This window comes from Mus caroli, unplaced genomic scaffold (assembly GCF_978045245.1).
Source record: "Mus caroli unplaced genomic scaffold, Mus_caroli_1 scaffold_6, whole genome shotgun sequence".
NCBI classification, from domain to species: Eukaryota; Metazoa; Chordata; class Mammalia; order Rodentia; family Muridae; genus Mus; species Mus caroli.
Genome location: NW_028227261.1, coordinates 57,099,175 through 57,117,001, shown reverse-complemented (window position 1 = coordinate 57,117,001; position 17,827 = coordinate 57,099,175). Strand labels below are relative to the sequence as shown.

General features: G+C 42.9%; 1 protein-coding gene across 5 annotated transcripts in view; it reads left to right on the top strand.

Moving 5' to 3' along the window:
* Positions 1–17,827, top strand: part of Patj (PATJ crumbs cell polarity complex component) — a 323,645-nt gene that overhangs the window by 220,630 nt on the left and 85,188 nt on the right. For all 5 annotated transcript variants that reach the window (XM_029475856.2, XM_021159452.3, XM_029475855.1 and 2 more), the window contains exon 31: positions 10,726–10,812. In XM_029475856.2, the coding sequence (XP_029331716.1) occupies positions 10,726–10,812 (87 nt within the window). The remainder of the gene's footprint in view (positions 1–10,725; positions 10,813–17,827) is intronic.

Here is a 17,827-nt window from a genome sequence, read left to right as displayed (position 1 = left end):
CAGGACAGCCAGGACTACACAGAGAAACCCTGTCTTGAAAACAAACAAACAAAACAAAACAAAGATTTGTAGCAATAAACATTGTCTTCATTGTCAGATTTCAGCAGTCTTGCTAACACTAAGGTTTTTTTGTAGGTTTTGTGTGTGTGTGTATGTGTGTGTGTGTGTGTGTGTGTGTGTTTGGTTGGTTGGGGTTTTTGTTTGTTTGTTTTTTGTTTTTTTAACTTATTTAAGACCTCAAAGGTTCTGAAGGTATAGCATTATAGTCTCTGTTATGCATCAGGCCCTGGGTTCAGTTTGTAACACCAAGAGACTGTAGTAGGAATGGTGAGGAAAGACTTGAAATAGATAGAAGACAGCTGACAGAGGGCCAGCCCCTGCCCCCCAGCCAGACTACCAGTTCTGATCCTGCTATTGTCCATGAGCCATGGAGCCTTGAACAGTTGCAGTTGCACTAACCCTTTGACCCACATTCTAGATTTTTATATACTAGTAACAATAGCTTCTGCCTTATTGCTTGGATTAAATAATGTATGTGCAGAATATATTGAGACCCCAATAGATAACTGAGACCACAGATTGTACTAAGCTATGTAAAAGCACCATGGCTTCATCTGTTTTCTTCTGTGGGGAATGGCTATAGATATCAACCACACGCCTTCTTTAGTGTGGTCCTGGCCAGCTGGTATCTGCAGCTTCCTGATCAGGGGCAGGGGGGGGGGGGTTCACATGACAGGTGACTGAGGGTGCTGCTAGCTGTGCCAGGCCCTGTCTGGGTACTTCCAATATTACTTTCATGACCCTTGCACCCAAACTCAGGTAGTATTGTTATTTCCAACTGTGAGAAGAAACCCAGAGGCTAAATCACATACCCACGAGCCCACGTGCGGGTATGCCAGTCAGCACCAGCCTCTGTGCATACCTGACCATGACCACCAAGCCCCACACACCTGTCATGGAGATGAAAGAATCAGTGTATAGGAAGGACTTAGCACAGTTCATGCCACCAGGCAGCACTCAGCACAAGTGAACTGTTATTTAGAGAAATTTTAACTCAATTTTATAGTATATATTAAGAGCTATTGAAATTCATTTTTAAAAATTGTGCTAATCACTGAACTGATAAGTCACCATTAAAAAATCATTCAGTCACCTATAAAAGAAATCTTTTTTCTTATGTCTTAATCTTGCTGAATCAGTAATTAGCCAGAAAAAGTAACTTGGTGTCATTCAAAAGGGTATCATTATCTTTTGAGCATTAAAGACTGATTTTGCTGTTTATTTGTTTAGTTGGTTGGTTTTGGTTTTTGGTTTTAAAGCGTGATCTTGCTCTGTAGCGTTGGCCAGCCTAGAACTCATCCTCGTATATAGACCAGACTGGAGGTTAGTCTCAAACTCATAGAGGTCTGCCTGCCTGCCTCGGCCTCCCAAGTGCTGGGATTAAAAGGGAGCACACACCTGGCCTGATTTTTCTTTTTAAATAAAGTATGCTGCTAATGAGGTAGAAATTATTCCACTTATAATCTTTAAGATCCTAATCACAGTAGCTCAATGCAGTATGCCGGAGTCGGCATTTCAGTTGATGGAGAATTAAGTCAAACGAGGTGCTTACATAATCCTCTTCTTTCTTTCTTTCTTTCTTTCTTTCTTTCTTTCTTTCTTTCTTTCTTTCTTTCTTTCTTTCTTCTTTCCTTCTTTCTTTCTTTCTTTCTTTCTTTCTTTCTTTCTTCTTTCCTTCCTTCCTTCCTTCCTTCCTTCCTTCCTTCCTTCCTCCCTCCCTCCCTCCCTCCCTCCCTCCCTCCCTTCCTTCCTTTCTTTCTTCTAAGATTTATTTATTTAATGTCTATGAACATACCATCACTATCTTCAGATACACCAGAAGAGGGCATCAGATCTCACTACAGATGGTTGTGAGCCACTATATGGTTGCTGGGAATTGAACTCAGGACCTCTGAAAGAGCAACCCAATGCTCTTAACCACTGAGCTATTTATCTGCACCACCACCCCCATCTCCCACCCCCACCTCCCACCCCCGTTTTTAAGGATGCAGCTCCAGAATTTCTTTTACAGTATTGCCATTTGAATTACATTCTCTGTTCTGGTGGCTCTAGTGACTGTCACCTCTGGAAAGGCACCCTCCTTTGGGTGGCATGAACTGTGAGCTCTCTTCACCAAGCTGCCCTTGTTTGCCTACATGGCAGTCACTCTGCTTTTATGCATAGGTGGTTCTGTGGGCTTTCAAGCATAACCTATTATGTGGATGACAGAAGAACCAGTTTAAACCATACATTATATATTAAGTACAGCCATGCCATTGTTAAGTTGAACCTGACAACAGAAATGTGACCTGACTTTTATTGTACGCTAGTGACGTCTCACATTCCTCCCTTCATTTGGGAAACATTTATTAAGCTCTAATGTCTGGCATAGTTCCAGCCAAGTTATTTTGGGCCCTTAGGTGCTAGGAGAGTCAGAAAAAATACACTAGCAGAATATTGAATCACCGTGTGATGGTATTGTTGTGTCGTGCTGGCTTGTTTAATTTTCTTTCTACAAGTTGTGTGTTGGTCATGTGACCTTGGTAAAGGCAGTTAACCTCCCAAAGCCTGTCTTCTCTATGAAGCCTCTTCTAAGTCTATCAGAAGGGAAGAGCGAGTCTCAAGTCCTAAGTCGGAAGAGTCCTCACAGCTATACATTTCCATGGCATTGTCAGCATTTCTATACACACACTTGGCCCCGGAGAGACCAATACTGCATCGTGTAGCACAGTGTGTAAGCACAGCTCAGAAGTCAGGCACATTGCAGTTTGAGTCTTCATCCTGTTAGAATTAGCACTATGAAATGCTCAGTCTGCTCCTGGCACACACTGGGAGTTTATTGTGGTTGTGCTCATATTACTACCTTGAACACACATTCCAGCTTCTGGAACCTTCCCTGTTCAAGGATTGTGAGCAAAATACAATTTCTTCCTTCATTAAATTTTTTAATTTCTGAATTGACAAATGAAAAGTGTATGTATTTACCAGATTCAACATTGTTTTTGGAATATGTATACATTATGACATGGCTAACCCAAAAAATAGCATGCATTTCTTCACATATTTTTGTTGTTTTGTGTGTGTGTGTGTGTGTAGGCGCACACGTGCACACTAATATTACTTGAAATCTTTTAGAGTGCTGCATAAAGCTCAGATGATCTGTCCCTTTGTAACTGTGGATATTGCTGCAATGAATGTGAGTGTGTATTTCATTTCTTTGGTTGGATTTTATTTATTTATTTATTTATTTGTTTATTTATTTATTTATTTGTTCATTTAGTTTTGTTTTTTCAAGATAGGGTTCCTCTGTGTAGCCCTAGCTGTCCTGGAACTCACTCTGTAGACCAGGCTGGCCTCAAACTCAAAAATCCGCCTGTCTCTGACTCCCAAGTTCTGGGATTAAAGGCGTGCGCCACAATTGCCCCTTTTGGGTGGATTTTAAAACGTGTTACTACTGCCGTGTGTGGCAGCACTTAGCTCCCAACACTGAACACTAAGGCAAGAGAACCATGGGCCCAGCCAGTCTGGGTGGCATAGTGAGACTCCGTGTGTTTAAAAGAAGGTTTGGTAGAAGAAGCTGAAACATGGACGAAGAGTACATGGGGAGGAGAGAGGGATGTGAATAAGATGAAATAATAGACACTGTTGGGACCTAGACTAAGGTTACATGAGAGAGAGTAGAATTCTGAACTCCAGCACGTCTGAGTGACATGCTGTGGGCACTTGGAGGTCCCCGAAGCATCTGAACAGGAGTTGGTCTGGCCAGGGTTAGTTGAGTAGAAATGTTAAAGGTATAAGGTGGCCCCTGCCATAAAGGCACTTGCTGCAGAGCCTGACAGCCTACATCCAATCCCTGAAACCACCTGGGAACCAAAACACGTACTCATATATCATAAACAAAGAAAACAAACGTTTCCCAAAGAAAGATGCCTTAACTGAGGAGGGAAACCCAGTTAACACATCACTGCGGTGATCCCATAGAGATCGGGAGGGCTCAGCTAGAACCAGGACGTAGATGTTCATGTCATCCCTCCATGAGGAGGACTGGATCTTGTCTCTACAGCAGGAGCTTCTAGTTTCCTTTTGCCTCAAGGCTGTGCTTTCTGAATAGCTGTTGAGAGGGAGTGCCTGCCTTGGAGTGCGGAAACAGTTACAGAGGGTCAACCATTGCCAAAATTTCCCTTTTCCCTTTAACTGTGTACTGCCTTTCTGGAATCCTGATTTATCTAATAGTAAAGGTTTTCAGGTAAGCAGTTAGGAGAAGGAAATTCAGTTTGTCATAGCTAGTAAACAGAATTTTCTTTTTCAAAAAGAAGTATTTAAGAACTTGTGCTGTGGTGAGAGTTAAGAGCCCTGAGTGGTATTTTGGTAAGATGTGTTAGATTTAGGGGCACAGACATAACACAGTCTAAAGCCACAATCATAAGTCTTCTTTTTAAAATAAAGACAGCTAGGCTGGGTGTGGTGGCACATCTCTTTAATCCCCACCAAGGAGGCCAGCCAGGCAGCCAGAGCTTAATGACATCTCACATCAGAGAAAGACAGTTATTTCTATTGATGTATTCTTGAGTCGTTGGATGAGGAATCATGTTAGACATGTCTTCTAAACCACAAGAACCCCTTTAGCCAGACTGATGCTCTGCCCTCAAATAAAGTAACCTTTTGTCTTTAAGGTTCTTTCTATCCAGTTGGTAGGAATCTGTGGGAAAACCATATATTGAAAAAAAACAAAATAGCAGAAAAATAAACTAGCAAGCAAGGTATAGCAAAACATGCCCCGACCCCAGTATTCAAGGTAGAGACAAGGGGTGTCAATCCAGTGACAGCCTGGGCCATGTATGGAGACTATCTCAAGAATTATTGAGTTGGAAGGCTGGGGAGGGACTCAGTAAAGAGCCTGCTGCACAGGCATGAGAGCCTGAGTTCAGATCTTAGCACCAGTGTCATAGCTGCACATGGTAGAGCTTGGCTGTCACCGCAGTGCTGACCAGCCCAGCAAGCCACCTGATGGGCTCCAGGGTCACTGTTTTCTTGCCTGTGTGCGTGCTCTTGCTCACACATACACTCACACATTTTTTTTAACTATTAAAACTTCATACACTGTTCTATCATGGTTTCTCCTCCCCATCTTCACCCAGATCCTACCCACTCATCCAGCTCCAGGGCTTCTCTACTTAGAAAGAAAAGGAAACAAACCAGAAGAAAGACACACAGACGGGCAGATGGATAGACTGATGGATGAAGTGATAGCCCAAAAAAGGCACAACAAACACACACAGATACACAAACAAAACAAAGCAAAAACATCTAAACAGCCGGGCAGTGGTGACGCATGCCTTTAATCCCAGCACTTGAGAGGCAGAGACAGGTGGATTTCTGAGTTCAAGGACAGCCTGATCTACAGAGTGAGTTCCAGGACAGCCAGGGCTACACAGAGAAACCCTGTCTCAAACAAACAAACAAACAAACAAAACAAAACAAAAAACCCAACAACAACAACAAAAAAAACATCTAAACAGAAAACCAGGAACCCTAATATACAATAGACCACTGAGATTTAAAAAAAAAAAAAAATCTACAAAAATCACCACTGAGTTTGTTGTATGTTAGCCATGGAGCCTGTCTTTAAATGTGGTTTATATACCCAGTTAGACTCCATTGGAAAAAATTAATTTTTCTTTGCAAGTGGTTGTCACTTGGAGATATAGTTTCTGGGGTCATCTGGCTTGAACCTGTGCAGGCCTCTACATGTTGCCACAGTCTCTGTGATTTCATATATGCGTCAGTCCTGTTGTGTCTGGAAGACACTGTTTCCTTGGTGTCACCGTCCCCTCTGGCTCTTACAGTCTTTCTGCTTCCTTTTCTTCACAAATTTCTGAACTTTAGTGAAGACAGCCCATTTAGGGCTGAGTGTTCCAAGGCCCCTCACTCTCTGTGGACTGTCCAGTTGGGTCTCTGTATTTGTTCTCATTTACTGCAAGAGGGAACTTCTCAGGCCTGAGTCCCAGCCCAGTGTGGCCCCATTTCTTTAGGTGGTGGTGGTAGTAGTTGTAGTAGTAAAAGTTAAAACATTTAACTTTAAAAAAAAAATCATCACCTTAATTTGGAGATTCCTAGGGAACCCAGGAGACAAAGGGAAGTTTAGAACGTTAGAAAATGTGGGAAAATTGTCCTTAGTAAGACATATGCATGCATGCACACATGCACGCGCTCACACGCATGTGCACACACACACACACACACACACACACACACACACCTTTACCATCTTTGCTGTGCTAATACACGCACTGCCTTTGCATCTCCTCATCTATGGTACTGACTTGCTTCTTTCTGGGGGAGTTGTTGCGCGCAGGCTCAGCCAGGCCAGCCACATGGAACAGGTGGTTTGAAGATCAGCAAGTGAGAAGTGGACATCCACCCGGTCAGCAGCCACTTTCCTTCAACCAGATGGTCCTCAAGCCACCAGGGAACCTTGTTCCTTAGAGTCCTGCTGCTGACCTCCTTCCCCTTCCTGTCTCCGACTGTTTGCCATGTTTTGGGTTCTTGGCAAGTGGGGGATTATAAAGGCTTCTCGCTGTGTGAGCCATGTTGTCCTTACAGTGAAGTTACAATTTTGTTCTTGCGTTGTTTAAACACAGACGCTCTTATATAACCTTTAGCTTGCCTAGAAAAAGTAAGTCCATGCCTTGTTTCAGCCACTCTCTATTCCTCGGGTGTTTCCTCTCTTTTTTCGTGTGTTTTGTTTTTGTTTATTTGGTTGGTTTGGGTTTTGGTCTCCTCTCCATCTAGATTTGGCTTTTGTATCCTCCTCAATGGAGGCATGTCCACCTAAAAGCAGAAGAGAATGTTAAAAGGTGGACAATAGTACATCTTTAAACATGGCCTTTGAAGTGAGTCAGACCCAGGAGGACTGAATACTTGCATCAGACAAAGGTCATGAAAGAAGCACAGATGTTGACATCCAAGAGTTTTCAGTCTCCTCAGATAGATTTCCTGTATACATAATGAGGATGCAAAAGATATGCTAATGAATGATGGAGGAGGAGGTGATACCCTCTAGAGAAACCATGAGCAAGAGCTGCACGAGTGCTGTCAGAATAGTACACTGTCTTGGAGAAGCTTCTTATAACGCAATATGAAGTATAGTATATTGGGTACATAAATCAGTAAGTAGTCGTTCAGCAGGTTATCAAATATATGCATGTATGTAACTGTATACGCTGCACTTTGAGGTGGTTGGTGGTACTGTAGTTTCTTTACACCAGTGTTACCATCAATGTGGGATGCACGTGCTTGTTTTTATATCAATGGAACAGGCTATAGTCAGGAGAACTTTAATTGGGAAAATGTCGTCACCAGATTGGGCTGTAGGCAAGCCTGCAGAGCGTTTTCTTAATGACTGAAGTGAGGGGGCCCAGCTCACCGTGGGTAGTGCTATGCCGGACAGGTGGTCCTGGAGTGTATAAGAAACCAGATTGAACAAGCCATGAGAAAGGCAGGAAGCAGTCCTCCTCCATGGCCTCTGCCTCAGCGTCTGCCTCCAGATTTCTGCCTTAAGAAACCCTGATGGACCTTGACTGAGATGCGTAAGCATTACTTTTGGATGGTATTTTATCACAGCAGTAGAAACCCTAAGACATATGGAAGGAACCTGCTTTGTATATGGCCTATCATTTACTGAAACATTACTTCGTAGTAGATGACAATACCCCAGTACTTGTTTCATTGGGAGCTTTTTGTTGGTTGGTTGTTTGTAGACAGTTCCTACTACATAGGCTTGCTAGCTCTCTGGAACTCTTGCAGTGGCCAGAGCTAGCAGCTTCTCTTCCCTGGCTTTTTACAGCCTTTTATCAAAACTCCACCAGCTTCATCTTTCCAGCCTCTGTTTCCCTTTGTTTTGTCCTGGCTACTCTCTTGAACAATCTCTCCTTCAGCAGTCAGCTGCCTTTCCACTTTTACAGCTCAGCCTGGTCCCACTAACCACTCCAGTGTCGAGCTCTTTTGCTTCTTTCTTCTGGTGAGCAGCTCAGTCCACAATAGTAAAAATAGAAAAGACTCAAGAAAAGCCTCTTTACTATTACAGCAGAGGGGTAACCGCTCAGGAGGCTCAGGAGGGCTTCACCCAGTAAGCTTTCATTGTTCAGTCCCAGCACGTGTCACATTCAAATCGTTTAGGATTTGCTCCAAATCTGTGCATTCTCTTAGGTGTAGGTGGAAGGTTGAGGGAGTGAGCCTTCACTGTACTAGCCAGGGCATTCAGCTGAGATCAAGAATTCCAGGAGTGAGTGTTCTAGACTGTTGGTGCTGACCTTTGTCCTTCCAGAGTTGTTTGACAATTCTTGCACTCAAAGAACATACCACCATCCAACTAGATTGTTTATGATTAGCTAAGCCGTGAAAATGGATTCATGACGAACCAGGTTGCTACACTGCTTATTGGCCCCAGCATCAAGTAGGAGCAGGATGAAATAGGACAGTGAGTACAACTCACAAGGCAGATGCGGAGGGGAGCTTTTAATGGCAAACAACTGTGGTTTTAGGCGAGAATCCTAAATGCAGCTGCACTTGTAAGACTTCCCTGGTCACAGAAACAGCTGTTAATGTTCTGTGAGTCTGAGGCCCAATACTGATGCCTTGGTAGGAGAACTTGACGTGGAGCCTAATCAGCCGTACATATTAACAAGATGTTGGCTGGGTGAATTAACTCTAATGAAGACTCCATGGGGTAAAGAGCATTGTCACCAGACATAGTGTTCAGAATAACAATCGATATATGTGGTGTAATGAACCAGTTTGGACACTTAACCAGAGATTGCCGCTGTCAGGGTTTTAGGCTTATTGCTTGTACTGGGTGTAACTTGTACAGGATAGCTTTCCCACACAGAATGTGTCTTTAATGCATTCTTTTTTTTTCTATTCTTTTTTTTAAAGGATTTATTTGTTTATTATTATATGTAAGTACTCTGTAGCTGTCTTCAGACACTCTAGAAGAAAGCATCGAATCTCATTATAGTGAGCCACCATGTGGTTACTGGGATTTGAACTCAGGACCTTTGGAAGAGCAGTCAGTGATCCTAACCACTGAGCCATCTAACAAGTCCCTTTAATGCATTCTTATGCCAAGACTTTATCCACATACAAGAGAAATAGAGAGAAGGGCATCAGACTGTCTAACACAGTGCTTGAATGTTTATAGTACGGTTGCAGAATATAAGGAACTGAGAACACTTTAGTTAACTGGTGCTATGATTATTTGTAACCACACTGAGTGTGTATTATCCTCTTTCATACCAGTATCTATCAGGCTTTCTTGACTGTTTGTTTATTTGTTTGTTTGTCCTGTGGGGGCTGTTGGATGTGTTTCTATACTTGTTTTGTACAGTTATGGTTCTAGTTCTCTAAGTTATGTACTTAGAGAATTACTCACCACACTGAGCATCATATCTACACAGGATTGGACCAGTCAGGGTTTCATCACAGATCAGGAGTCACCTCCCCTGAAGGGTTTTGAACCGTTAACCATCTATGGAAAAGAAAGTGTCCTTTTCTTGTCCCTGTTCCAGTAAATAACCTCCCACCTGTGCTCAGACACGAAACCCTCATTGGACTCAGTGGGTCACATGCAAAAGACAGAAAGTAGGAGGACACTTGAGACAAGAAAGGTTTTAATGGAAGGGGAGATAGAAACCAGGGGTTAAAAACAACTGACATGTAGCATATAAATGGATAAAACTGAAACAATGAAAGGTGTTTTTTTTTTAATTCTGTTGTTTGTTTTTGTTTTTGTTTTTTCGAGACAAGGTTTCTCTGTGCAGCCCTGGCTGTCTCAGAACTCATTCTGTAGATCAAGGTGGTCTAGAACTCCGAGATCTGCCTACCTCTGTCTTCCTGGGATTAAAGGCGTGCACCACAACTGTCTGGCCCAAAGAAAGACATTTTAAAAAGAACGATTTTGCTACAGAATCCCATGACTTTAGAGTCTCTAGACTTAAGGAGGAGGGGCTTAAAATTAATTTAATGTTTATACTCTGAGGTCCAAGTTAACAATAACAGCCTAAAAATAGAATGTGAGTAGGCTGTTAGATTTTCTGTAAAATATTGCCTGTGTCTTGCAAAAGTAGAATTTGCCTCTTAGTAAAAGGTAGAGCTACCTAGGTCAAAGCTAAATCAACCCTTACTCAAAAGAACTTAAAATTCCCTTACTTTTTCTTGCATTTATTCAGTGTTGGGGGAGGCGTCAGGAGACAAAGGCAGCTGGGTCTCTCCTTCCACCAAGGCAGTACTGAGCAGGAATTGTTTCTGCTAACGAACTGAACAGACAGCTGATATTTCATATGCCTTTTGACTCCTTACCAGAACTAGCAAACTCCAGGGTCTGGGTTTCTGTTCCTGACAGATTGTTGACAAAAACAAGGGATCTGACCTGAGACTGCCATCCTGTGCCTGTAACAGAGAGCAGGGACCAGCATTCCCAAGGAAGACTGAAAGCAGGCAGCACTAACCAATGCCTAGTAATGCAAATGGACAGGGACATCTGCTGGCCTTCTCTTACAAAGGACCGTGGCAGCAACAGTGTCCACTGAGGCATTAGGAACTCTGCACCCAAGGCTGTGCAGTGTGTGTGGTCTGACACAGTGTGAATGAAGAATAACATCTTTCTGCTTGCCTTTTACTGTCCCATAGGATCTGGGTGGCACTGAACCTGTCAGTAGTGAAGAGGAGAGCAGTGTGGATGCTAAACACCTGCCTGCACCAGAAAGCTCCAAACCGGTGAGAACCCTGCCTGTTCTTTATCCTAGCCCAGGGAGGGGTGCCGGGGAGGGGTACAGGGCCTGCATTTCTTACCACCTAGGAATGACTCTTTGCCTGCCATCTTGGTCACTAGGTACCTTGAGCTCTGAGACAGGAAGAGCTTTCCACTCAGCAAGTGACAAGTTCTCAAAGCACAGGGTCTCTCCCACCATGCTTGAACTGTACTGTCCAGGACTAAAGTGATAGCCGGCCACTCCTTCAAATTCAGTTCACCCCTGGGTATTTCCAGAGTCTGAACTGCAAGAACTCTATTAACACAGGAGTAAAAGACACCTACTTGCTCATGAACTAGAACTTTATCAGATGGGAGAAGTTGTGGCTCCCTCTAGGGGGAGAGGATATCTTGTTGTCTGTCTACTTTGAACTAGGCTCCCTGCTGTGTTCTGTATCCATGAAGATGGTGACCATTCCTTTATAAATAAGGACACAGAGTTAATTTCCTTACATAGGTCAATGGTCCATATGTGTCTGTGCCTTTATGCATTATAGCCTATCACTTCAAAGTTGGCTACAGTTGTTACAAAGAAATGTGGGATTTTCCCTGTCCCTCTGTGTTTCACAGTGTCTTATAGATCTCCAGAAATTCGACCCTTACATGAGTTTAAATCTGGTTGTGGTATTATTTTACTTGAAGGAATTTGAGAAGTCATCCATTTATTTACCATCCTTCAACTTTTAGAAAAGCTAATGTATTGGAACTGGCTTAGATTGTATCCCCAACAATGAACGGATTTGTTCAAGTATAAAGGCAAGGTTATTTCTAATTAGAGTTATATCTTCAACAAGAGTAGAAATTGTAGCAAACCCCAGTTGGACCAATCTCCTTATGACTCAAGACCCCCAGTATCAAAAGGAGCAATAACACATGAGGACTCCTCTTCCTCTTCCAAGAGACAGAATGCATGTCTGTACTGAAAGTCCGGTCATTTAAATACAAGTTAACTCTTCGGGACACTGTATCATTGTGGATATATTAGAGAAAAGGTATTTAGAAGCAACATAATTTTTTTGTAGCAGGCCCAGTTTAATCCTTAGAAGAAATAGGAAGGAAAGGGAAATATTTCTTTATGTCTGGGAGAGTCTGATAGTACCAACAAGACTCTCCTGTAGGCTGCAGAGAGAAGCCATTTTTAGTTCACTCTGCTCCTAGGCCCCAATAGTGAGAGATGACTTTCAGACAACCTAAGAGGTATGAACTATTAAGCTTCACTTTAAAAGTCTCTGTGTGTGTGTGTGTGTGTGTGTGTGTGTACTACACGTGTGCCTAGTCTGGGCTTGTTCTTAGATACGAATTCACCTTAGAATAACTGGACTCCCTATCTTATTATGTCTCTCCTCCCTTTACTTTTTCATTTTCCATCTTCCTCATTTTCTGATATTCTAAATTTTTTTCTTCACCACTTCTAGTGGATTCTATGCATGGTCTAATTGAGAAAGGAAAGGTAGCCTGAATTTGGACACATTTTCTAGCATAATATAAGTGGTCTCGTATAAAATATTTTGAGTTTGGCCTTAGCCAGTTGTGGTGGCCATACCTTTAATCCAAGCACTCAGGAGACAAGAGCAGGCAGATCTACACAGCTTTAGGTTTAGTTTCTTGTACACAGATTAGCAAAAGCTACATAATGAGACCTTGTCTTTTAAAAAAAAAAAATGTGGTCTTGGGACTAGGGAGATGGTCAGAGGGTGGCATTATCCATACAAGCATGAGGACCTGAATTTGGTCTCTAGTGCTCACATAGAAGTGGGGCAACAGTAGGGAATCTCCAGTCTATAAACTGATGACATGACTGCTCCATGGTATGGTGGGAAAAGCTTTTATTGTAGCTATTAGAGACCAGCCAGAGGCATCTGGGAGAGTCCAGAGCAGAGAGAGGATGATATATACTAAACATGACCAGCAGACTGGACATGACCATGGCCATCTGCAAGGGAAGGGAGAACAGCTGGGGATAGAGACTAGAGAGAACATAGTGAGAGAAGCAGAGAGGGAGCAAGCATATGGGTAATAGCAGGGCTATAAGGACAATGAGTAGCTGGAGAGGGGAGCCTGTGAGCTGGAGGAAGGCTAGGGTAGAGGAGGAGGTAAGAAGGGCAAGATGCTAACATGGACTTTGAAATGTGTCATGAGTACTTGTGATATGGATGCGCCTGGAGGCCAGCATGATGTTTGATATACTGATAGGCTCCAAAGGGGGCCATATGCTCCTTCTGCCAGAGATTCCTTTTGGTAGATGGGAATCTCCCAAGCTCCTGCGGAATGGTGGCTTTTGCCTACCCACCAGAAATCCTCCTATGGTCTAGGTTGAGCTTATTTCTAAATTTTTTGACTGGCTTTTGGGGCTTGGGGAATTGGAGTGTTATAAGTATATTCCACCATGGCTATGTTTTTAAAGGGCTTGAGATGGATAAATGCTAACACTAGGCTCCCATGTTTAGAAGCTTGGTGGTTAGGTGGGAAGAAAGGGGCAGACTGACTGAAGGGGGTGTGCTCATTGCATTCTTACAACTGACTTCTGTATTGGCTGCTACCTTTGTGGCTCAGATCCTGTCATGGCTCATTATTTTCTGCTTTCCTGTAAAGCTAATTTACATTTTCTGTCTTCTTAGCCATCTCTTCCTCCATGCTGTTACTGATAACAAAATAATCCTAAACAACCACCTTGCAATAAATAATAAAAAGATAACTAAGGTAAACAATGGAGAAAAGCACTGATATTTCTCAAATATATATAAATAAGGGGTCAATATGTGGAAGATGCTCAACAGAAATGCACTAAAGAAATACATGTCAGAGATGTGAGATGCAGCTTCATACATCAGAGCCATGGTGAGGAATGGCTTTGCAACCAGTAGAAAGTCTATCAACACAGCAGGTAACAGCAGGTTCTGTGGGTGTGAAGGAGCTGGAACCCCACATTAATTGCTACAGGATTGGGAAGGGTGTTAGATTCTAGGGATCTGTCACTGCCAGTAAGCAGACACTGACCTTATGATGGATGCATCACAATTATATTGAAATCCCTACTTAGATCAGAGCTAAGAACTAAAAGTCCTTGGTGTTCACAGTCATGTGAATGAGGGCCTCATCTAGGGATATCTAGATTGAGATTTGAAGATGTCGATATAATTCTCTCTTATTCTCTATGTGGGCATTAGTTCTCAAGATGTCAAAATATTAATTCTTTAGATACCCAAGTGCCTTGTGTAAAATGATGAAGTTTTTGCTATAACCTATATACATTCTCCCTTTTCTTTAAAACATCTCTGACTCACCTGTAATAACTAACACTGTATAGGTTGTTCTTATACTGTTGATATTATTATTGTACATACAGAGTTGTACATATTGTTTATGGAATAATGACAAGCAGCCTATATGTGGTCAGTATAGATGCAAGGTTTGTTTCTAGTGTGTGGGTGTTTAATATTGTCCATTTGTGGTGGCTGAAGCATAGATATTCTGTGTTATGTAAGCATGAAAGGCTGACTGTGGTTGAGAATGGAGCAGAAAAGAAACAAAGGAGGGGCTGGAGAGATAGCTCAGCAGTTAAGAATACACGCTGCTCTTACAGAGGACCGAGTTTGGGTCACAGCACTCATATTAAGCGACTCCAGGAGATCTGGTGTTTCTAGCCTCTCTAGGCACCTACACTTATGTGCATATACCCCACCACACACAGATATACACATACACATAATTTAAAAATAAAGAAAACTGAGAGAGAGAAAGAGGGAGATGACTCTAGGTGGTCTTGGCACCTTGGATAATCTGCTGAACTGAAAGTGTGCAGCTGGTAAGATGCAAGCATTTGGAGAAGTCAGCAGAAGCCACATCACATTACAGAGACGGTCTTTGAGCTGACTCAAAAGACAGTCTCAGAGGGCTATAGGGCCAGCTACAAATTCCTTATAGCTGCTATGTGGAGATGAGATGGCAGATGGGGCAGTCCAGAGTGGACAGTGACAGGCTGGGTAGGAATCTGTGGCAGCAATGGCAGTGTTCAGGATACAGAGTGTGCAACAATGCATTTCAGGAAAGGACCACACAGATGGCGGTAAAACAGACTCACCTTTCTTGGCTCGTTGTGCAAGTCCTCTTCCGTATGCGTTCCTTAAAGCTTTCCTCCACAGGCTTAGGGTGACAGAAGTTCTTCATCACAAGCCTTATCCTAGGGTGTGGCCAATATCCCAAGGTCACCGCACTCAAAATGACTCCAACAAATGTGCCCTGTATTCTTTCTCTGTTTTGTGAAACTTCATGGTACAGCTTGTGTGCCAAGTGACACATGTCATTTCAACCTGGCTCACATGCGGCCTCTGTGGCATTTCCCACTGCTCAGTTTTCTTAAGTTGTTTCAGGTTTGCTTGTGTTTCCCCATGGAGTCAGTGGCATTTGTCGCTATCCTGTCATAAAATGTCCTTCTGACCCTTAGCACAGGGACACGCACATAGGAGAAATGCAGGGAGCTCAAGGTAGCATCCAGCCTGGAGTTTCTTTGTGTTGATTTTAGTAGTTATAGGGTACAAAGCTCATGCCTGGGAAACCATGAGCTGTTTCCGAAATTAACTTTCAGTGACCTACATAGTCCGAGGCATGAAAATTCAAGGGGAAGCTGGCAGCTCATCTTACCATTTCAGGTTCCATCCACTGGACTGCCAAGATCAGAGGAGCACCCTTGTCTCTGCCTTGAAATACCTGGTTCATATAAGACTTGCAAACATAGTTCAGGGAAGATCAATTTTAGATAGTGCCTTTATGTCAAGATACTCAGGGAAGGTCAGTTTTAAATAGTCCCTGTATGTCAAGATACTCTGGTCGGACTCACCTTTCCCAGGGTGAGGACTGTCAGGTACAACCCAAGAGACTAATTCTGTAAAGACACTCTTCCTCTGCCAATCCTTGCTCTAAAGGGCTCACTCTGCTCATCTCTGACTTCTCCAAGCCTGGCTCCTTGCTGCCTCTTTGTTATAAAAACTGATGATGATTCTGAACATGAAACTCAACATCAATTGCCTGAAGCAAGGCTTACACAACAGTCATTGAGACCACATTTTGCCTAGGTAAAATCCAAGTGGGCCAAAGCCCTTGTTTTTCAGTCTACATTTTCCTTAGAAGCTACATTTTCTTAGAAGTAAAAACATAAAACACCATTAAGATTCAAGAGTATAATTTGATCCAAATCAGCTCTCATAGGTGGTCAGGGGCCAGACCCACATAGCAGTGTCTTTCTTTCAGTCAGCACAATGTTCCTGAGATGCTCAAGCTAAGTTTTTTACAGAGGAGTTTTTAATTTTTTAAATAAGTAACCTTATTAATTCTTGGAGAATTTCATAGTGATCTGATTTTTATTAGATATTTTCTTTATTTACATTTTTTTTAATTTTTAATATTTTTTATTACATATTTTCCTCAATTACATTTCCAATGCTATCCCAAAAGTCCCCCATAGTGCCCCCCACTTCCCTACCCACCCATTCCCATTCTTTTGGCCCTGGCATTCCCCTATATTGGGGCATATAAAGTTTGCAAGTCCAATGGGCCTCTCTTTCCAGTGATGGCCGACTAGGCCATCTTTCGATACATATGCAGCTAGAGACAAGAGCTCCGGGGTACTGGTTAGTTCATCATGTTGTTCCAACTATAGGGTTACAGATCCCTTTAGCTCCTTGGGTCCTTTCTCTAGCTTCTCCATTGGGAGCCCTGTGATACATCCAATAGCTGACTGTGAACATCCACTCCTGTGTTTGCTAGGCCCCGGCATCGTCTCACAAGAGACAGCTATATTTGGGTCCTTTCAGCAAAATCTTGCTAGTGTATGCAATGGTGTCAGTGTTTAGAAGCTGATTATGGGATGGATCCCTGGATACGGCATTCTCTAGATGGTCCATCCTTTCATCACAGCTCCAAACTTTGTCTCTGTAACTCCTTCCCTGGGTGTTTTGTTCCCAATTCTAAGAAGGGGCACAGTGTCCACACTTTGGTCTTCATTCTTCTTGAGTTTCATGCGTTTAGCAAATTGTATCTTATATCTTGGTTATCCTAAGTTTTGGGCTAATATCCACTTATCAGTGAATACATATTGTGTGAGTTCCTTTGTGATTGTGTTACTTCACTCAAGATGATGCCCTCCAGGTCCATCCATTTGGCTAGGAATTTCATAAATTCATTCTTTTTAATAGCTGAGTAGTACTCCATTGTGTAAATGTACCATAATTTCTGTATCCATTCCTCTGTTGAGGGACATCTGGGTTCTTTCCAGCTTCTGGCTATTATAAATAGGGCTGCTATGAACATAGTGGAGCATGTGTCCTTCTTACCGGTTGGGACATCTTCTGGATATATGCCCAGGAGAGGTATTGAGAAGCACCTGAAAAAATGTTCAACATCCTTAATCATCAGGGAAATGCAAATCAAAACAACCCTGAGATTCCACCTCACACCAGTCAGAATGGCTAAGATCAAAAATTCAGGTGACAGCAGATGCTGGTGAGGATGTGGAGAAAGAGGAACACTCCTCCATTGTTGGTGGGATTGCAAGCTTGTACAACCACTCTGGAAATCAGTCTGGCGGTTCCTCAGAAAATTGGACATAGTACTACCGGAGGATCCAGCAATACCTCTCCTAGGCATATATTTACATTTCAAATGTTACAACCTTTCCTGGTTTCCCCTTTTCTGGTTTCCCCTCTGAAAACCCCCTATCCTCCCCCCCACCCACCCTACCCCTGCTCATCAACCCACCCATTCCCACGTCCAGGCCCTGGCATTCTCCTACACTGGGGCATAGAACCTTCACAGGACCAAGGGCCTCTCCTCCCACTGATGACTGACTAGGCCATCCTCTGCTACATGTGCAGCTGGAGCTATGAGTCCCATCAGGTGTACTCTTTGATTGGCGGTTTAGTCTCAGGGAGCTCTGGGAGCACTGGTTAGTACATATTGTTGTTCCTCCTATGGGGCTGCAAACCC